Source organism: Muntiacus reevesi, chromosome 9 (genome assembly GCF_963930625.1).
Source record: "Muntiacus reevesi chromosome 9, mMunRee1.1, whole genome shotgun sequence".
In the NCBI taxonomy this organism is placed as follows: domain Eukaryota; kingdom Metazoa; phylum Chordata; class Mammalia; order Artiodactyla; family Cervidae; genus Muntiacus; species Muntiacus reevesi.
This window is the reverse complement of record NC_089257.1, coordinates 14,088,422-14,110,988: the sequence shown is the minus strand read 5'-3', so window position 1 is coordinate 14,110,988 and position 22,567 is coordinate 14,088,422. Positions and strand designations below refer to the sequence as shown.

At 38.4% G+C, this 22,567-nt stretch overlaps 1 protein-coding gene and 1 pseudogene across 1 annotated transcript; both read left to right on the top strand.

Moving 5' to 3' along the window:
• Nucleotides 1-10,041: 10,041 nt before the first annotated feature.
• LOC136175144 (olfactory receptor 4A47-like) lies at nt 10,042-10,970 on the top strand (annotated as a pseudogene).
• Nucleotides 10,971-19,355: 8,385 nt separating this feature from the next.
• LOC136175720 (olfactory receptor 4A47-like) lies at nt 19,356-20,282 on the top strand. The gene has a single exon (XM_065945962.1). The coding sequence runs from the start codon at nt 19,356-19,358 to the stop codon at nt 20,280-20,282; it is 927 nt and encodes a 308-aa protein (XP_065802034.1).
• The last annotated feature ends 2,285 nt before the right edge of the window (nt 20,283-22,567 follow it).

Here is a 22,567-nt window from a genome sequence, read left to right as displayed (position 1 = left end):
CAGTTCAGTTCAGTTCAGTCACTTAGTCATGTCTGACTCTTTGTGATCCCATAGACTGCAGCACATCAGGCTTCCCTGACCATCACCACCACCCAGAGCTTACTCAAACTCATGTCCATTGAGTTGGTGATGCCATCCAACCATTTCATCCTCTTTTGTCCCCTTCTCCTCCCACCTTCAATCTTTCCCAGAATCAGGGTCTTTTGAAGTGAGGTGGCCCAAGTATTGGAGCTTCAGCCTCAGCATCAGTCCTTCCAATGAATATTCAGGACTAATTTCCTTTAGGGTTGACTGTTTTGATCTCCTTGCTGTCCAATAGGCTCTCAAGAGTCTTTGCCAACACTACAGTTCAGAAGCATCAATTCTTTGGTGCTCAGCTGTCTTTATAGTCCAACTCTTACATCCATATATGACTACTGGAAAAACCGTAGCTTTGACTAGATGGACCGGTTTGCTGGCAAAGTTATGTTTCTGCTTTTTAATGTGCTATCTAGGTTGGTCATGGCTTTTCTTCTAAGGAGCAAACATCTTTTAATTTCATGGCTGCAGTCACCATCTTCAGTGATTTTGGAGCCCCCCAAAATACAGCCTTGTCTAACTAAATGAAACCATGAGCCATGCTGTGTAGGGCTACCCAAGATGGACGGGTCATGGTGGAGAGTTCTGACAAAATGTGGCCTACTGGAGAAGGGAATGGCAAACCACTTCAGGATTCTTGCCTTGAGAACCCCATGAACAGTATGGAGTGTTAGGTTCACGAGTCAAGGTAAATTGGGTGTGGCCATGTAGGAGATGAGGGCTTCCCTGATGGCTCAGAGGTTAAAGTGTCTGCCTGTGTCTGCCTGCAATGCGGGAGACCTAGGTTCGATCCCTGGGTGGGGAAGATCCCCTGGAGATGGAAATGGCAACCCACTCCAGTATTCTTGCCTGGAGAATGCCATGGGCGGAGGAGACTGGTGGGCTACAGACCACAGGGTGGCAAAGACTCAGACACGACTGAGCAACTTCACTTTCACTTTCACTTATGTAGGAAATGACAAGAGTGAACATTGACATCTTAGGAATCAGTGATCTAAAGTGGGTGGGAATGGGCACATTTAATTAAGATGACCATTATATCTGCTACTTTGGGCAAAAATTCCTTAGAAAAAATGGAGTAGCCCTTATAGTCAGCAAAAGAGTCTGAAATGCAGTATTTTGGTGCAATCTCAAAAAGGACAGAATGATCTCAGTTCATTTCCAAGGCAAACTATTCAACATTGCAGTAATCCAAACCTAAGCCCCAACCACTAATGCTGAAGAAGCTGATGTCAAGTGGATCTATGAAGACCTATAAGAACTTCTGGAATTAGCACTAAAAAAAAAAAAAAAAAAAAAAAAAAGAAGGATTTCTTTTTCATTATAGGGGATTGGAATGCAAAAGTAGGAAGTCAAGAGATACCTGGAGTAACTGGAAACTTTGGTCTTGGAGTACAAAATGGAGCAGGGCAAAGGCCAACAGAGTTTTGCCAAGAGAACAAACTGGTCATAGCAAACAACCTCTTCTAACAACACAAGAGACACCTCTAATATGGATATCACCAGATGGTCAATACCAAAATCAGATTGATTATATTCTTTGCAGCCAAAGATGGAAATGTTCTATACAGTCAACAAGAAGAGCAGAAGCTGACTGTGGCTCAGATCATGAGCTCCTTATAGCAAAGTTCATACTTACATTGAAGAAAGCAGGGAAAACCACTAGACCATTCAGGTTTGACCTAATCAAATCACTTATGATTATACAGTGGAAGTGGCAAATATATTGAAGGGATTAAATCTGATAGAGTGTCTGAAGAACTATCAACAGAGCTTTGTAACACCACCCAGGAGGTGGTGACCGAAACCACCCCCAAGAAAAAGAAATGCAACAATGCAAATTGGTTGTCTGAGAAGGCCTTACAAATAGCTGAGAGAAGAAGAGACATGGAAGTAAAAGGAGAAAGGGAAAGACATATCCAACTGAATGCTGCTGCTGCTGCTGCTAAGTCGCTTCAGTCGTGTCCGACTCTGTGCGACCCCATAGACGGCAGCCCTCCAGGCTCCCCCGTCCCTGGGATTCTCCAGGCAAGAACACTGGAGTGGACTGCCATTTCCTTCTCCAGTGCATGAGAGTGAAAAGTGAAAGTGAAGTCGCTCAGTCGTGTCTGACTCTTCACGACCCCAGGTGTCAGGGAATGTTTAATTTTAAGGAATCCTATATGTTGTTTTCTGTTTCTCAAGGGCTCTCTGTTCCTTATCAGTTCCTGGAAAACAGGAACGAGCAGAACTGCACGCAGTTCTCAGGACTGAGGCCACGAGACGGCATGCATACGTGGATTCCTTTCAGTAGCCTTTTACTTTTCTGCGAAAATGCTTAGTCAAGCTCCTATTTCTCAAGATATCGACCGTCTACTGGCCTTGTGATTGTTGTTCCCCTAGTTACTCCTGTCATGGCCCTATGAGGGTCATTCCCTTAGTTATTGTAGCTATGCATCTGGTTTTGTGGTTTTGCTCAACTCTATTTTTTAGCCTGAAGTTTCCTTGTGTAGCAATATATAAGCACACGCTGCTATGAGTAAAGCACCCTTGTTCCCCAGAGACTTGGGTCCCCCACGTCCTTCTTTCCATCGCTTTCTTTTCATTGTCTCCAGTCCCCGATCTGTCAAGAAGACCATAACACCCAGGGACTGTAGCCTACCAGGCTCTTCCATCCATGGGGTTTCCCAGGCAAGAGTACTGGAGTGAGTTGCCATTTCCTTCTCCAACCCAACTGAATACAGAGTTTCAAAGAATAGCAAGGAGAAATAAGAAAGCCTTCTTAAGTGAACAACGCAAATATATAGATGAAAACAGTAGAGTAGGAAAGACTAGATATTTCTTCTAAACAATTGGAGATACCAAAGGAACATTGCATGCAAGGATAGGCACAATAAAGGACAGAAATGGTATGGACCTAACAGAAGCAGAAGATATTAAAAAGAGATGGCAAAAGTACGCAGAAGAACTGTACAAGAAAAGGCTTTCATGACCCCGTTAACCATGATGGTCTGGTCGCTCACCTGAAGCAGATATCCTGGAGCTTGAACTCGAGTGGGCCTTAGGAAGCATTACTATGAACAAAGCTGAGGGAGGTGAAAAAATTTCAGCTGAGCTACTTCAAATCCTAAAAGATGATGGTGTTTAAGCTGCTGTATTCAATAAGCCAACAAATTTGGAAAACTTAGCAATGGCCACAGGACTGGATAAGTTCAGTTTTTGTTCCATTTCCCAAGAAGGGCAATCCCAAAGAATGTTCAAACTATTGTAAAATTGTGCTCATTTCACATGTTAGCAAGGTAATGCTCAAAATCCTTCACTAGGCTTCAACAGTATGTGGACCAGGAAATTTCAGAAATACAGTGTGGATTTAGAAAGGCCTGAGGAACTAGTGATCAAATTGCCAACATCCACTGGAGCACAGGAAAGGCAAGAAATTCAGAAAAACATCTGCTTCATTGACTACGCTTGAGCCTTTCACTACGTAGACCACAACAAGCTGTGGAAAATTCTTAAAGAGATGGGAATACCAGACCACCTTACACAGCTTCTGAGAAAGCTGTATGCAGGTCAAGAAGCAGCAGTTAGAATTCAACATGAAACAGTGGACTGGTTCCAAATTGTGAAAGGAGTACACCAAGGCTATATATTGTCACTCTGCAATTTAACTTCTTTGCAGAGTGTTGTTGTGGTTTTTACTCGCCAAGCCATGTCCGACTCTTTGTGACTCCATGGAATGCAGCACGACAAGCCTCCTCTGTCCCTCACATTTTCTTGGAGTTTGCCCAAGTTCATGTTCATTGCATCTGTGATGCCATCCAGCCATCTCATCCTCTGACAGCCCCTTCTACTTCTGCCCTCTGACTTTCCAACATCAGGGACTTTTCCAAAGAGTCGTCTGTTGGTGTCAAATGACAGAACTCCTAGAGCTTCAGCTTCAGCATTAGTCCTTCTAGTGAATATTCAGGGTTGATCTTCCTTAAGAGACTTGTTTGATCTTCTTGCTGTTCAGGGGACTTTCAGGAGTCTTCTCCAGCACCAGAGTTTGAAGGCATCAGTTCTTTGGTATCCTGCCTTCTTTATGGTCCAGTGGTCCAGCTCTCATGACGGTACATGACCACTGGAAAGACCATAGCCTTGACTATCCAGACCTTTGTCAGCAGAGTAATGTCTCTGCTCTTCAACACACTAGCTAGGTTTGTCATCGCTTTCCTGACAAGAAGCAATCATCATTTGATTTCATGGCAGCAGTCACCATCCACAATGATTTTGGAGCCCAGGAAGAGGAAATCTGTCACTGCTTCCACCCTCTACCAATCTGTTTGCCATGCAGTAATGGAACCAGATGACATGATTTTAGTTTTTTAATATTTAGCCTGAGGCTGACTCTTTCACTCTCGTACTTCACTATGCAGAGTTCAGATCAGTCGCTCAGGCATGTCCAACTTTTTGCAACCCCATGGAATGCAGCACTCCAGGCCTTTCTGTCCATCACCAACTCCAGGAGCTTACTCAAACGCATGTCCATTGAGTTGGTGATGCTTCAAACATCTCATCCTCTTTCATCCCATTCTCCTTCCTTCTTCAATCTTTCCCAGCATCAGGGTCTTTTCCAACGAGTCAGTTCTTCACAGTAGGTGGCTAAAGTATTGGAGTTTCAGCTTCAGCATCAGTCTCTCCAATGAATATTCAGGACTGATTTCCTTTAGGATGGACTGATTTGATCTCTTTGCAGTCCAAGGGACTCTCAAGAGTCTTCTCTAAGACTACAGTTCAAAAACATCAATTCTTTGGTGCTGAGCTTTCTTTATAGTCCACCTCTTACATCCATACATGACTACTGGAAAAACCATACCTTTGACTAGATGGACCTTTGTCAGCAAAGTAATGTCTCTGCTTTTTAACATGCTGTCTAGATTGGTCATTTCTAGGTCACTGCTGTCTAAGTTGGCTTTTCTTCCAAGAAGCAAGTGTCTTTTAATTTCATGGCTGCAGTCACCATCTGTAGTGATTTGGGAGACCAAGAAAACAAAATATCTCACTGATTCCATTGTTTCTCCATCTATTTGCCATGAATTGATGGGGCTGGATGTCAAGATCTTAGTTTTTTGAATGTTGAGTTTTAAGCCAGCTTTTTCACTTTCTTCTTTCACTTTCGTCAAGAGGCTCTTCAGTTTCTCTTTGCTTTCTTCCATAAAGATGGAGTAATCTGCATGTCTGAGGTTTTATATATTTCTCCTGGCCGTCTTGATTCCACCTTGTGCTTCATCCAACCTGGGATTTTGCATGATGTACTCTACATAGAAGTTAAATAAGCAGCATTACAATATACAGCCTTGATGTACTCCTCTCCCAAATTTGAACCAGTCTGTTGTTCTATGTCTGGTTCTAACTGTTGCTTCTTGACCTGCATACAGATTTCTCAGGAAGCAAGTAAGTTGGTCTGGTGTTCCCATCTCTTGAAGAATTTTCCACACTTTTTGTGATCCACACAGTCAAAATCTTTGGCATAGTCAATAAAGCAGAAGTATATGCTTTTCTGGAACTCTCTTGCTTTTTTGATGATACAACAGATGTAGGCAATTTGATCTCTGGTTCCTCTGCCTTTTCTAAATCCAGCTTGAACATCTGGATATTCTCAGTTCGTGTACTGCTGAAGCCTGGCTTGGATAATTTTGAGAATTACTTTGTTAGCATGTGAGATGAGTCCAAGTGTGTGGTAGTTTGGATATTCTTTGGCATTGCCTTTCTTTGGGGTTGGAATGAAAATAGCTTTTCCAGTCCTGTGACCACTGCTGAGTATTCCAAATTTGCTGGCACATCAAGTGCAGCACTTTAACTGTGTCATCTTTTTATTCTTAAAATAGCTCAATTGGCATTCCATCACCTCCACTAGCTTTGTTTGCAGTGATGATTTGTAAGGTCCACTTCACTTTGGACTCCAGGGTGTCTGCCTATAGCTGAGTGATCACACCAATGTGGTTATCTGGGTCATGAAAATCTTTTTTGTATAGTTCTTCTGTGTATTCTTGCCATCTTTTCTTAATTCCAAAGAAAATAGCTAGTTCCAAAGAACAGCAAGGAGAGATAAGAAAGCCTTCTTAAGAGATCAATGCAAAGTAATAAAGGTGAATAATAGAATGAGAATGACTAGAGATCTCTTCAAAAAAATTAGAAATACCAAGGGAATATTTCTTGAAAAGATGGGCACAATAAAGGACAGAAATATTACAGACCTAACAGAAGCAGAAGGTATTAAGAAAATGTGGCAAGAATGCACATAAGATCTATACAAAAAAGGTCTTAACAAACCAGATAATCATGATGGTGAATTTAATATTAGCTACTACATATTTTATTTTAAGGCATTTAACTGTGTTTTCTGATATAACTTTCATATATCTAACCAAAATTTAAGGTGATTAAATTATATCTTAAAAGGATAGAAAATCATGCTATGGCGGGTGGGGAAATACGTATCTGTTCACTGGAGAAAAATGACTGGATTTATATATTAATTGTCTTTAATTGATCGTCTTTAGTGTCATGACGACTCTTTTTTTCTCATGAACTTCTCATTCTTATGAAGAGTTTTTCCAATGTTGGACATTACTGATATGAATTATGTGATTTGTCTTATTAAAATCTTTGCATATACGCGATCTTTAAAAACTCTGGGGAAAGTCCCAGTGAATTAATTAAATAGGAACCAATCTTGGACATATTCCAGTTCTAAGACTCAATGAACTTGCAGCTGGAAGGGATGAAATATCCCATGATCTTCACCCCTAAGGGTAAGAAGATGCTATCCACTTAATAAGAGGCATCGAGTTTTCCTGAGGTCTTTTCTTAGCCTTAAAGTATAACTTAAAAAATGAATATCTTTCAAAATCTTAGGTCAATTAATCTGGCCAGCTAGCATGACAGAATGAGAAGGGCTAAACAGCCAAATGCTATTTTTCTTTTTCAAGTTAGTAGAAAGAAGTTACTTGTGAAAAATTTTCCTGGGAAATGGCTACTTGATATCTTCTATGTATATATAGGATTTCTTGGTCATTTTGATACATTTCTAATTTGATAAACTTTTGTTTTTCTGTATGCACCCTGGAATTCCTTTCAAATAATCTACACTGCCCATAAAAAAGACTTGAATAATCATGAGAATTCATGAAGAAAATGGACAGACAGCCAAATGAAATAAAATTTATCCTCAAATAATAAAGCAGCCTTTTGCCCTCTGTTGTCAAACTGGATGAAAAATAATTCTTAGTGTTTATGAGTAACTTAAAGACATCATTCAGATTCTGAAGAAACCTCTAAAGGTAAGACTAATGGTAAATCATGGGAACCAGACTCACAAGTGTGGAATGTTCTTTATTGTAAAAGAAAGTATATTACTTTGAAATCAATCAAACTTAGATTCAGTTCTAGATGTAACCCTTAAAAATATGTGATTTGAGGGAAATGAATGAGATATTCTGAGCATTAGCTTCTTCCATTATAAAATGGGAATTCCTGTTCTTGTTACTCTAAACATTAAGTGTGATACATTAAACTATGAATCTGTGATTGGAATATACGGTTAATACTATTCAGCAGCAGGATGATGTCATCAGAATAAAATTTAAAAGGACAATGTGGGCTGCTTCAGGAGAATCAGTTTTTGGAGGCCAAAATAAACACGGAGAGATTTGGCAAGAGGCTACTACAGTAGACCAGGAAGAAATTAAGAAGTAGGATATGATCAAACTTGTGATATATTTTGAAAATAGAGTAAATAGGAATTATTAAATTTTTATGAGAGTATCAAAGAGTGAAGAGCATTGAAATTTTTGTCTGAACAATAACATGGAAAATAATAGGATTTAATAGATAAATAGGGAGCCCCTGTTGAAGTTTTGTATAGAAAATGCTTATATTTATAGTAGAACTTTTAAAAGTTAGCTTTGTAAATACTACATTGCCAGTAAACTATGCCAAAATTAGAGATGTTGGATATCAGCTCAGTTGCTCAGTTGTGTCCCACACTGCGATCTCATGGACTGCAACATGCCAGGCCTCCCTGTCCATCACCAACTCCTGGAGTTTATTTAAACTGATGTTCATTGAGTTGGTGATACTATCCAACCATCTCATCCTCTATTGTCCCCTTCTCCTCCTGCCTTCAATCTTTCCCAGCATCAGGGTCTTTTCCAATGAGTCACTTCTTCACATCAGGTAGCCAAAGTATTGGAGTTTCAGTTTCAGCATCAGTCCTTCCAGTGAATATTCAGGACTGACATCCTTTAGGATGGACTGGTTGGATCTCCTTGCAATCCAATGGACTCTCAAGAGTCTTCTCCAACACCACAGTTCAAAAGCATCTATTCTTCAGTGCTCAGCTTTCTCTATAGTCCAACTCTCACATCCGTACATGACCACTGGAAAAACCATACATTTGACTAGATGGGTTGGTTTGTTGGCAAATTTATGTCTCTGCTTTTTAATATGCTGTCTAGGTTGGTCACAAGTTTTCTTCCAAGGAGCAAATGCCTTTTAATTTCATGGCTGCAGTCACCATCTGCCGTGATTTTGGAGCCCCCAAAAATAAAGTCAGCCACTGTTTCCCTATCTATTTGCCATGAAGTGATGGGGCCAGATGCCAGGATCTTAGTTTTCTGAATGTTGAGCTTTAAGCCAACTTTTTCACGCTCCTCTTTCAATTTCATCAATAGGCTCTTTAGTTCCTCTTCACTTTCTGCCATAAGGGTGGTGTCATCTGCATATCTGAGTTTATTGATATTTCTCATGGCAATCTTCCATGATTCCAATTGTACTTCATCCAGCCCAGCGTTTCTCATAATGCACTCTGCATATAAGTTAAATAACCAGGGTGACAAAATGCAGCCTTATTGCACACACATGTTTAAAAATTAGGGGAGAAAAAGGGGCTGACCCAAAATTAGACCATGGTAGAATTTGCTGGTCAGGAAAAGGGAAATATCCACCTCAAGACCTAAGAAGTGTCAGTGAGGTTTGAGACAGTTCAGGACAAGGATCTTCTGTTCACAGTTTGATCTACCTACACTGTAAATTACCTTAAGTGGATCTCATTTATTATACTTTCTGACTCTGGAAGTGATGCACTTTTTCATGGAATTCTCTCCCATCTATTTTATGCTTTCAATTTTTTAAAAGCTCAACCAAAGCATTGCTTCCTCCAGGAAGTCTTCTTTGATTACAGTTTGATATACCCCTAAAGTGGAGGGAAGTGAAAGTGAAGTCACTCAGTCGTGTCCGACTCTTTGCGACCCCATGGACTGTAGCCTACCAGGCTCCTCAGTCCATGGGGTTTTCCAGGCAAGAGTACTGGAGTGGGTTGCTATTTCCTTTCCAGAGGATCCTCCTGACCCAGGGATGAAACCCGTGTCTCCCTCACTGTAGGCAGACGCTTTTACCATCTGAGGGACCTGTGATCCTAAGCACTGTGTGATACTCATTAAAAAAAAAATAATAAAGTTGCTCAGTCATGTCTGAGTTCGTGACTGCTTGGACTGTAATTTTCCAGGCTCCTCTCTCCATGGAATTTTCCAGGCAAGATAATGGAGTGAGTTGCCATTTCCTCCTCCTGTGAATGCTAACAATCCTGGGATCAAACCTAGGTCTCCTGCACTGTGGGCAGATTCTTTACCATCTGAGCACCAGGGAAGCCAAATATTAGTGGCATCTATAACTTGGGTCTGGAATTGCCTGATCCCTTGTTGTGTACCATATCACTGAGGGAAAGAAACTACGCCTTACTCAACTTGTAATCAAAATGTCCGTGACATATTAGACACAAATAGATGTTCTAGATACATTCTTCAAGTGAATATGTAAACAAACAATTGTGCATTTAAGTGTTTTCCCCTTTAAGTGTTTTTTTCCCCCCAATTTAAGTGTTTTTCCCCTTGTCTTTTAGACCAACTACTTCTAATACCCGAACTCAGCTTCTGTCCAGACTGGATGGAACCAAGGAAAAATGTAACTTACTTTGTCCTCCTGGGCCTCACTCAGAATCCAAAGGAACAGAAGCTACTTTTGTTATGTTCTTGATCTTCTACATTTTGACCCTGATGGGCAACCTGGTCATTATTGTGACTATAACTGTCAGTAAGACCCTGAACTCACCGATGTACTTTTTTCTTGCTAGCTTATCATTTATGGATATCACTTATTCTTCTTGTATTACACCTAGAATGATTTCAGACTTGTTCTTAGGGGAAAAAATCATATCATTTGAATCTTGCATGACCCAACTCTTTACAGAGCACTTTTTTGGTGGATCAGAGATCGTACTTCTGCTGGTGATGGCCTATGACCGCTATGTGGCCATCTGTAAGCCCTTGCATTATCTGGTGATCATGAGGCACAGGGTGTGTGTTGTGTTGCTGGTGGTGTCCTGGGTTGGAGGTTTTCTGCACTCAATTATTCAACTTGGCACTGTTTACAGGCTCCCATTCTGTGGCCCCAATGTCATTGATCACTTTATGTGTGACATGTTCCCTTTACTCAAACTCGTCTGTACTGACACCTATATCGTTGGTGTCTTAGTTGTGGCCAATGGAGGACTGATCTGCACTGCTGTGTTTCTGCTCTTACTCGTCTCCTACGGAGTCATCCTGCACTCTCTGAAGAAACTGAGTCAGGAAGGGAGGCGGAAAGCCCTCCAGACCTGTGGCTCCCACATCACTGTGGTTGTCTGCTTCTTTGTTCCCTGCATTTTCATGTATGTGAGACCTGCTAAGACCTTCCCCATTGACAAATCTGTGAGTGTGTTTTATACAGTCATAAGCCCCATGCTGAACCCATTAATCTACAGCCTAAGAAACTCTGAGTTAACTAGTGCTATGAAGAAGCTCTGGAGAAGGAACATCATATCTCATTTTAAGTAAGTGCACTGATTACTAGGAAAGGTGTCATTTGACATCAGGGGACATTTCCTTTGAATGCAGAAGCATTTTGTGCTCAGTCACTCAGTCATGTCAGCTGCTTGCAACTGCATGGACTGTAGCCGGCCAGGCCCCTCTGTCCATGGGGATTCTCCAGACAAGGATACTGGAGTGAATTGCCACACTCTCCTCCATGTGATCTTCTCAACCCAGCGATCGAATCCAGGTCTCCCCCATTGCAGGAAGATTCTTTACAATATTAGCTACCAGGGAAGCCATTTTAAAATTTGATTCTGATTTCTTTTTCTTGAACAAATTTATGATAATTATCATTAAAGATTGCAATTATACATCTGTGCTATTAATAACAGTTTTTCTGCTTACTAGAATGTAAGGTCTATAATTACTTGTTTTTAACTGTACCCAGAATGGCATAAAACCTATATAGCCAAAAAAAATAGTGTATAATGAATTCATGAGAATATTATTGCACTGATTTTTAACTAAGTTATGTGTGCTCAGTCGCTTCAGTCTTGTCCGAGTCTATGTGACCCTAGGGACTGTAGCTCACCAGGCTCCTCTGTCCATGGAATTCTCCAGGCAAGAAACTAGAGTGGGTTGCCATGCCTTCCTCCAGGGGATCTTCCTGACCCAGGGAATGAACTGGCATCTCTTATGTCTCCTGCATTGGCTGCTGAGTTCTTTACCACTAGAGCCACCTGGAAAGCCCAACCAATTTATAGATTCATATTTTTCACTCTTGTTTCATGAAAAAAAGAGCAAAAACGATATTGCAGTTCATGGAGTAGCACAGAGTTGTACTTAGAGGCTGAATAACAATAACAACTCTTTTTCAGGACAAGATGATTTTTATTTAGACTCTTATCATTTAAATGAACTTTTTTATTTATAAAATTTAAAATATTTATTTATATATATCATCTTTTTTTATTATACTTCTGTGGCATTATGCACAAAATCTTTAACTTAATACTCTCCCATTTACAAGAAGATTTGAAGTAAAACAGATATCAATAAACAGCATAAATGGAAATTAAATCACATGGTATGCAGGGCACATGAATTTCCTATTTTTTTCTCAGCATTTTCCAGCCGTAGATGTTGTCCCTAAATTTGTTTCTTTTCATCTGGTAATAATCTTTGCAAATGCAAGTGTAATTAGCATGCACATATTTGCTTCTTTCTATATATGTAACACTTGCTTTTACTATGCAGCATCTTGAAGATGTTTCCATACAAGTCCATATATTTTGTACATACATGATCAGTCGCTTGTAGTTTCTGACTCTTTGAGATCCCATATATTATAGCCTGCCAGTCCCCTCTGTCCGAGGAATTTCCCAGGCAAGAATGCTGGAGTGGGTTGCCATTTCATACTCCAGGGGATCTTCCTGACCCAGGATCAAGCTTGTGTCTTCTGCGTCTCCTGCACTGGCAGCCAGATTCACACTGTGCCACCTGGGAAGCCCAGTCTTATATATATATATATATTTATATATATATAAATATATAATTTTTCTTATGGTGCACAGTTCTTATAAATTTATAGTTAAATTAGTGTGTACATTTCTATTAATGTGATTGCTAAACTTTTCATAAGGCAAATAATATTCTAATTAATATATGTTTCATGTATATGCAAATATAATTTTATAGGGATAGCATTGTTCCTATGATGTTTGAATGAATGGTCAGGTAATATATGCATTTAAATGCTGATATTGATAGTTACTGCCAAATTACCATACTTGAGGTTAAGTAGTTACAGTCCTGTCCACTCTATGAGAATTCTTTTGTCAACATCTCAATCACCAGTACCTGATAAATATTTATGACATCTGATTAAAGTTATTCTTATTCTTTAACCACAACCCTTTTGATATAATTGAATTCTATAATCTTTCCACATGTTCAATTTGATTTGTATTTTCTGTGAGTTTATATGTATATAAATATAAACAAATTTTTACATATATATTCATTCAAATTTTACCTATTTAATTCAATGGTTAGTCTTTTCCATACTGATTTTTATGAGATGTTTATATAGCAAGAAACGATCACTTTCACCACTGCGTGAGTAGTTTATGCTTTCTGATTGTGTGAAAGTACCTCAGCTGTGTCCTGCTTGTTGTGACCCCAAGGACTGGGACCTGCCAGGCTCTCTGTCCATGGCACTCTCCAGGCCAGAATATTGAGGTGGGTAGCCCTGCCCTTCTCCCGGGGATCTTCCCATCCCAGGGACTGAACCAAGGTCTCCTGCACTGCAGATGGATTCTTTACCGTCTGAGCCACCAGCTGCTAAACAAATAGAAGAAGAACACAGGACGATGGTACCACTCACTGCAGTGAAAAGCAAAAACCTAAACAACCAAAAATATTTGACAAGTCAATGAATACTATCTATTAATAAGATGGATTATCATGCAGCTATTAAAAATTGTGTTTTCAAAGAAAATTTGAAGACATGAGAAAAAGTGCATGATATAATGTTAGTTCAAAAGGGATGATAAAAATGCACACACGATATGACATCAAATTAGGTTTAAAAATTAGATTTCTTGTTGTTTACTTGCTAAGTTGTGTCTGACTCTTTTTCTACTCTATGGACTGTAGCCCAGCAGGCTTCTCTGTCCATGGGATTTCCCAGGCAAGAATACTGGAGTGGGCTGCCATTTCCTTCTCCATTTCCTGGTTACATGGTTTTAACTTTTTAAGCTATGTAGAATGATTTTTGCATGTAAATTTTTTATTTTTACATTTTGTATTCAATTTTTTTCATTTGTGTATCTTGCTTAGAATGATATTTTCCCATTCCACTTGTGCCAAATAGTCTTCAATTCTTTTCCAGTGCTTATTTTTTAAAGCATTTTTATATCTTATATTAAAACTTTTGATTAATCTTGAATTTATTTTGCTATAGGAGCTAAATAGAGATTGAAATTTTAGTGGTTTCTCTATATTTTATGGTTTTTAAAAATAGTTGCATAGCTATCTTTTTGCCATTAACTTGAAATCCTGATTTTTGTTTTCTGAAATCCCACTGTATTTGGATCCAATTCAAGACACTCTTCTGCTTCACTAATCTCTTTTTTCATGTGCAGGTTGACACATAATTGCCATTATATGTAACACATTTTGGTCTGTGAGGAGACTCGCAGTCTCTCATTCTTATTGTTTCTCAGAAATACACCTAGGCTTGCGGGCTGCGATGCCCTCCTCCACGGATCGTCTCAACCCAGTGATGGAACCCAGGTCTCTGGTGTCTTCTGCGTTACAGGTGGGTTCCTGACCAGTGACCCACCAGAGAAGCCCCCAGTACACACTGCTGCTGCTGCTAAGTCACTGCAGTCGTGTCCGACTCTGTGCGACCCCATAGACGGCCGCCCACCAGGCTCCTCTGTCCCTGGGATTCTCCAGGCAAGAAGAACCCTGGAGTGGACTGCCATTTCCTTCTCCACCGATATGCACTGCTGTATTTAAAATAGATTATAGCAGGGCCTACTGTATAGCACAGGGAACTCTGCTCCATATTTTGTAATAAACTAAATGGGAACAGAATTTGAAAAAGAGTAGATACATGTATATGTGTAAGTCAGTCACTTTGCTGTAGACATTTTTTAGCAATGTAGACAATTGTAGCAATGTAGACAGGCTAATCACTATACTCTAACATGGGCTTTCCCGCTGGCTCTGTGGTAAAGAATCCACCTGCAAAGCAAGAGCTAGAGGAGATGTGGGCTGGACCCCTGGGTCAGGAGACCTCGTGGAGGCGGGCATGGCATCCCTCTCCAGTATTCTTGCAGGAAAATCCCATGGACAGAGGAGCCTAGCAGGCTGCTGTCCCTGGTACCGCAAGAGTTGGACTAAGGCACCACATGTTTAACATGGATTATAACAAGTCCTACTGTACAGCACAGGGAACTCTGCTCACACTTTGTAATAAACTAAGTGGGAAAAGAAATGGAGAAAAGGTAGACACGTGTGTATGTATAACTCAGTCCTTTGCTGTAGATCTGAAACTGGCACGTTGCAAATCACTGCAGTCTACTGTGGGGTTCCCGGTGGCTCTGTGGTAATCCGCCTGTAATTCAGGGGCCACAGCAGATGCAGGCTTGGGCCGGGAAGACCCCATGGAGGGGGGCGAGGCGCTGCACTCCACTGTTCTTGTCAGGATCATCCCATGGACAGAGGAGTCTGCGGGCTGCAGTCCACACGTTTACAGAGTCAGACGCGACTGAAACCACAGCACACAGGCATACACGCTCCAAATTAATAAAAACTTAAAGATAGAGATTTTAATTTAGTAGTTTTGTCATTGGATAGACATATTTGCCTCTTAAATTCCCCAGATGTATCTGAAGTCGATGATATTTGCCTTTACTTTGGGCTATCAAGCTATACTCTATATTCATGTCATAAATCAATTAATGAGGTCACCTTAGATCTTATATTTACTTTTAAAATTATGGCCAAGTATACATGACAAAATTCATAACTTTAATCATCTTAAAGTGACATTAAGTTATGCAACTATGACCACTGTCTATATCCAGAACTTTCCCAACTTCTCAAGCTGAAATTCTAAAACCGTTAAACAAAATTCCCCATTTTCCCTCACTGACCTGTGGGCAGCCACCATTCTACTTTTTCTCCATAATTTGACTCTTTAAGTGTCTCAGTCAAGTGGAATCATACAGTATTTGTTTTTTGTGACTGTCTTTTTTCACTTAATTCCATATTATATCTTTTTTTTTCATAAAATGCTCTTGGCAGTCTTGTTGAAAATTATCTGGGACATACACAAAGGTTTATTTCTAGAGTCTGTTTACTCCATCAGTCTGTTGTCCATCTTTATCTCAATACTAGTGCTGCGGTTACTGTAGCTTTGTAGTATGTTTTAGAGCAAGGAAGTGTGAGACCTCCAACTTTCCTCCTTTTCAAAACTGTTTTGGCAATTTTGAAGTCCTTAATAGTCCATACGAATTTTATCATGAATTTTTCTACTTCTGCAAAAAACATTTTTATAGTTTTGATAGGAAGTGTACAGAATCTGTAGATCACTTGAAGCGATAGTAACATCTAAATACTATTAAATATTCTAGTTCATAAATGTTTTCCCATATATCTATGTGTTCCATAATATCTCTGAATAAAGTTTTGTGATGTTCAGTTTAAAATGCTTTTGTCTCATTGATTAAGTTTTCTCTTAACTATTTTCTTCGTTTTGGTGGTCTTGTAAGTGGAATTATTTTCTTAATTTCTGTTTGGCTTGTTCATGACCACATAAAACTTCAACAACATTTCACAAAATACTCTCAGCAAGTTTGAAATAGAAGGAATGTGCCTGGACATAATAAAGTCCACATGTGACTGCTCCACCGCAAACATCATCCTCAACACTAAAGCTTTGAAACTTCCACGTTAAAATCTGAAAGAAGACAGTGGGCACACTTTCACAAGTCCTTCATAAAAAATTAATTTATTTTTTATTGAAGGATAATTGCTGTACAGAATGTTGTTGTAAACTGTCAAACCCCAACATGAATCAGCCATAAATATACACATATCCCCTCCCATCCCACTCCTCTAGGGTGATACAGAGCCCCTGTTTGAGTTTCCTGAATCACACAGCAAATTCCCGTTGTCTATCTGTCTTACATATGGTAATGGAAGTTTCCATGTTACTCAGATTTTTTCTAAGTGTAGCGCCTATTCTCTGAAGTGAAATAATTTTATTTTTAAATTTTTACTTAGCTTTGCTTTCTGTAACAGTACTTCTAATGGTAGTCACTACCTATCTTTTTAATCTGAGTTTAAATATCACTTTTTAAGATAGGCCTTCTCTGATTACATTATCCACAGTAGAACTTCCTCTTATTTTCTGTCACAGTAAACTATTTCTTATATTACAAGCCAGTAATACAACTACAATTACTGAATGTCTCCTTCTTTATTGTCTGACTTTATTCTGAGAAAATAATACAGGAATGCAAGAAAAAATTTTTTACATAATTTAACCCTGGTTTTATTAATTGTTGTGTCCTTACTTATAGCATAGTTGCTGGCCTAACAGAGGCATCCTACTTTTTAAAAAGTTGCTAATTGTTTAAACTATTAGCTCCTCTATCTACAATTTTGATATATTTAATTGTGTCTTTTGATATAATTTTCATATTTCTAACCAAATTTTATGATGATTAAGCTGAGTATGAAATAAAAGGAAAGGAAATCTTGCTATTTCAGGTGGGGAAATACATAACAAATAAGTTCACTGGAGCAAAATGACTGGGTTATTTTATTCTTGATTGGCAGCAGTCTTATAGAGATTCTAAAGTACGATTTTTTCTGACATGAACTATGTGAATTAGCCTATTAATATCTTTACATACAGATGTTATTTAAAAATTTTGTGGAAAATCCCACTGAATTAATTAAGCAAGAATCAGTCTTGGACACGTTCCAACTCTAAGATTCAATAATAATTGCAACCAGAGGGATGAAATACTCCATGATCTTCATTCTTAACAGGAAGAAAATGCTATCCACTTAGTAACTTGCACCAACTTTTCAGGAGGTCCTTTCTTAGACTTAAAAAATATCATAGAAATATTTTTCAAAATTTGAGTTTGAACTAGTCTGGCCATGTCAACATGACAGAGTGAGATGGGCTAAACAATCAATGCTATTTTTCTTTTTAATGTTATTAGGGAAGAGGTTACTTATGAAAAAGTTCCCTGAGAAATGACTAGTTGCTATCTTCCTATTTTATATAGAATTTGTTGGCCATTTTGATACATTTCCTAATGTGATTAAGGTTTGTTTTTTCTGTGTACACCAAGGAATTCCTTTCAAATAATCTTGCATATAAAAATGACCCTCTGAATAATGAGAAGAATCCACTTAGAAAATGGACGGTCAAATGACTGTACAAATTTATATACTCAGATAATAAGGCACTCTTTTGCTCTCTACTGTCATATTGGATGAAAGAATTCCAGGACTTACATTGTGTTAAAACTCATTCATCAATTTGTGAACAAGCCTCTGCAAGGTAAGACTAATGGAAAATACGGGGAAACAGGTTAACAATTGAGAGACCTTCTTTATTTAGAAAGAAATTAACTTACTTTGAAAAAAATCAAACAGATTCAGTTCTAAGTATAGCACTTAAAAATGTGTGACTTTGGGAAAATGAAATAGATGTTCTGACTCAGTATTTTTTAGTGATGAAACAGGGATTGTAGTATATGATACTATAAATATTAAATGTGATACATTAAACTATGACTGCATTATTGGAATATACTATAAGACTTCTGAGCAGCAGAGTGGTGATATCGTCAGAACAAGCCTGGGAAGGACAATTCGGGCTGCTTCTGAAAACCAGCTTTTGGAGGCCAGAATAAACACGGAGAGACTTGGGAGGAGGCTATCACTGTGGACTATGAAGAAACTTTAAAAAAAAAAGCATAGCAGAAAAAAATAGATGAGACTATTCCAATTTGTGATATATTTTGGAAGTAGAGTCAATAGGATTTATTTAGTTTTATGAGAGTAAAAAATAAGTGAAGAGCGCTGAAATTTTTTGTCTGAACAATAGCATGAAAAATTATATCATTTAGCAAGGTAAAAGGCAACACGTCAAATTTCGTATAGGAAGTGCTACATATTGTGGAAAATAAAAAAGTTAGTTTTGTAAATACTAAATTGCCATTCAGTTGCTTGTCCACATTTAGAGATGCTGCATATATATATTTGAAAATTAGGGGAAACACAGGGTTTGGAGACACAATTAGACTGTTGCAGTGTTTACTGGTCAGGAAAAGGGAAATATCCACTTAAAGACCTAAGAAGTATCAGTGAGATCTGGGACAACTCAGGACAGAAACCTTCTATTCATGCTTCCATCTACTCACATTGATTATGTAAATTACCATGAACCTCACTTTTACAGTTTTGTGACTTCACTGAATTCCCTTCCAGTCCGTTCTTGTTGTTTCACTTAAAAAAAAAAAAAAATTCAGCTAAAACATTAATTCCTCTGGAAAGTTTTCTCTGATTTAATAATTATTGATGCATAACTGTACTATGACTCACCATTTGTGAATTTCCTTAAAACTTATTATACGGATCTGGAATTATCTTATCCCTATTCCTGTATTATATCACGAGGGCACGTAACTCTACCTTATTTGACTTGGAGATACACTATCAATGACACATTGGAGATGAAAAGACTCTCGACACACATTCTTTTAATTGAATATATAACAGCAGATGAAAATTTAATTCATTTAAAAGTTTTCCCCTTGTTTTGTAGGTACACTGCTTCTAACAAGTGAACATAGAATTTAGACTGACTAGATGGAAACAAGGAGCAATGTAACTTACTTCATCCTCTTGGGCCTCACACAGAATCCAAAGGAGCAGAAAGTCCTTTTTGTTACGTTCTTACTCTTCTATATCTTGACTGTGGTGGGAAACCTGCTCATAGTTGTGACTATAACTGTCACTAAGAAGCTGAACTCACCAATGTACTTTTTTCTTGCTAGCTTATCATTTATGGATGTAACTTACTCTTCTTGTATTACACCTAGATTGATTTCAGACTTGTTCTTTGGGGAAAAAATCGTATCCTTTAAATCTTGCATGACCCAGCTATTTACAGAGCACTTTTTTGGTGGATCAGAGATCGTACTTCTGCTGGTGATGGCCTATGACCGCTATGTGGCCATCTGTAAGCCCTTGCATTATCTGGTGATCATGAGGCAGAGGGTGTGTGTTGTGTTGCTGGTGGTGTCCTGGGTTGGAGGTTTTCTACACTCAGCAATTCAACTCAGCACTGTTTATGGGCTCCCATTCTGTGGCCCCAATGTCATTGATCACTATATGTGTGACATGTTCCCTCTACTGAAACTCGTCTGTACTGATACCTATGTCACTGGCATCTTAGTTGTGGTCAATGGAGGACTGATCTGCAGTCTTGGGTTTCTGCTCTTACTCGTCTCCTACGGAGTCATCCTGCACTCCCTGAAGAACCTGAGTCAGGAAGGGAGGCGGAAAGCCCTCCAGACCTGTGGCTCCCACATCACTGTGGTTGTCTGCTTCTTTGTTCCCTGTATTTTCATAAATGCAAGACCTGCTAAGACCTTCCCCATTGACAAATCTGTGAGTGTGTTCTATACAGTCATAACTCCCATGCTGAACCCACTAATCTACAGTCTAAGAAATTCTGAGTTAACTAATGCTATGAAGAAGCTCTGGAGAAGAAACATTTTTATCTCATATTAAATAAGTGCATCATTTACTATGAAGGGAGACATTTAACATCAGAGTCCATTTTCCTAGAATGCTGAAGTCATTTTAAAATTTGTTTCTAGATTCACTTTCTCCAATGAATATACAGTAATTATTTTTAACTAATGTAATTATAGAACTGTGGTATTATTAAGTTTCCCTCCCTACTGTAATGGAAGGTCTATAACTCCTTGTTTATCACTAGAAAGGCATAGCGCCTATATAGTGAGAATTAATAATATATGGTGATGAAACTTAGAGTGGGAAAATTATACACAAGATTTTTAATTTCATATGTTTTTGTTTGTAATTAATGTTGAACTAAGATATTAATAATCAAGATTTTCCAGGTGGTGCTTGTGGTAAAGAATCCATCTACCAATGGAGGAGACCAGCGTCAGGATGATCCCCTGGAGAAGTGCGTGGCTACCCACTCTTGAATCACCATTGTCAGAGGAGTTTTGTGGGCTACAGTTCGTAGGTTGCAAAGAGTCGGACATGACTGAAGTGACTTAGCATGCATTAGCAAACAGAATGAATGAAAACCAAACAATATGGGATAGAGTTTCAAATGAATTTCCTGTTTCCCTCAGCAGTTCCCAGCCCTCGTCCTCAGCTGCTGTTCGGTCACTAAGTCGTGTCCGACTCTGCGACCCCATGGACGGCAGCATGCCAGGCTCCCCTGTCCTTCACTCTCTCCTGGAGTTTGCTCAGATTCATGCCCACTGAGTCAGTGATGCTAGAGGTTGGCCTTAAATTGGCTTCTTTTCATCTGGTAATAATCTTGGTGCGTGCAAGTGTATTTAACATACGGATATTTGTTTCTTTATATATATTTAACACTCGCTTTTACTATGCAAAATCTTGAAAATGTTTTCATTCCAGTCCATATATTGTGTACATTTTACAGGCAAGATTACTGGCATGGGCTGTCATTTCCTCCTCCAGGGGATTTTCCTGACCCAGGGACAAACACCCCTCTCTTGCATCTCCTGAATTCACAGGTAGATTCCTGACCACTCTGCTACCTAGGAAGCCCAATCCTTATATATAACCTTAATTCTTCCTATGGTGGGCAATACTTCTTATAAATTTTTACTAGAATTAATGTGTACATCCCTCTCCAGTTGATTGCTAAACCTTTCTATGACAAAGAGTTATTCAAAAATATATGGTCTTATAAATAGGTAAATATGAGTTCATTGGCATAGAATCATTGCTATAATATTTGAATCAATGGTCAGGTAGTATATGCATTTAAAATGTTGATATTGATAGTTGTAGCCAAACTACCATTCTTGAGCATCTTCTAATAGTTACAGTCCTATCCGCTGTCTGTGAGAATACTTTTGTCCACATCTCAATGAGCAGTACCTGATAAATATGACATTTGATTCAAGTTGTACTTTAGCAATGACTGTTTTTATATAATTTAGTTTGATCATCTTTCCACATATTTAATTTGATTTTTTTGTGAAAATAATATTTCTTTTACCCATTTCATTCAATTCATTCTCTTATTCATACTGATTTTTATGAGATATTTATGAACTAAAGAAATAATCTTTTTTACCACTGCATATGTAGTTAATGCTTTCTGGTTATATGTTCTTAACTTTTTTAACTATGTAGAATGCTTCTTGCATGTAATTTTTTCTTTTACATTTTATATTCAATTTTTTTTGTTTTTTGTATCCTACTTGGAAATTTTTTTCCCATTCCACTTGGGCAAAATATTCCTCAATTCTCTTTCAGTATTTAATTTTTAAAGCCTCTTTATCTCTTATATTAAAAAGCTGGATCCATCTTGAATTTATTTTTGGTATAAGAGTTGAAAAGGGACTGAAATGTTAGTGCTTTCACGATACTTTGAGGTTTTTAAAAATAGTCTCATAATTATGTTTTTGTCATTAATTTGAAACCTGACTATTATATCCCAGTGTATTTGGGTCCAATTCAAGACAATCTTCTGTTTCAATGATCTCCTTGTTCATGTGCAGGTTGGCATAGAATTGCTATGATATGTTACACATTTTGATCTGTGAGGAGACTGGTAGTTCTTTATTCCTGTTGTTTTTCAGAAATATGTCTAGATCTTCATAGTTCTATTTCAAAATTATTAAAAAATAAGCAATAATTTGAATATAAATCAGATAAATAATATAGTTTAGAATGAAAATTAAGTTAAATATATTTAAAGAGGCGAGTCACTAAACAATTTTCAGGTGTTATTTTCAATGAGAGTCATTTTAAGAAGGCCACTTTAGGAAGAGCTTATA

What these genes read in the sequence shown, in the direction of transcription:
- LOC136175720 (XM_065945962.1), top strand. Translation starts at nt 19,356, where the DNA reads ATGGAAACAAGGAGCAATGTAACTTACTTCATCCTCTTGGGCCTCACA.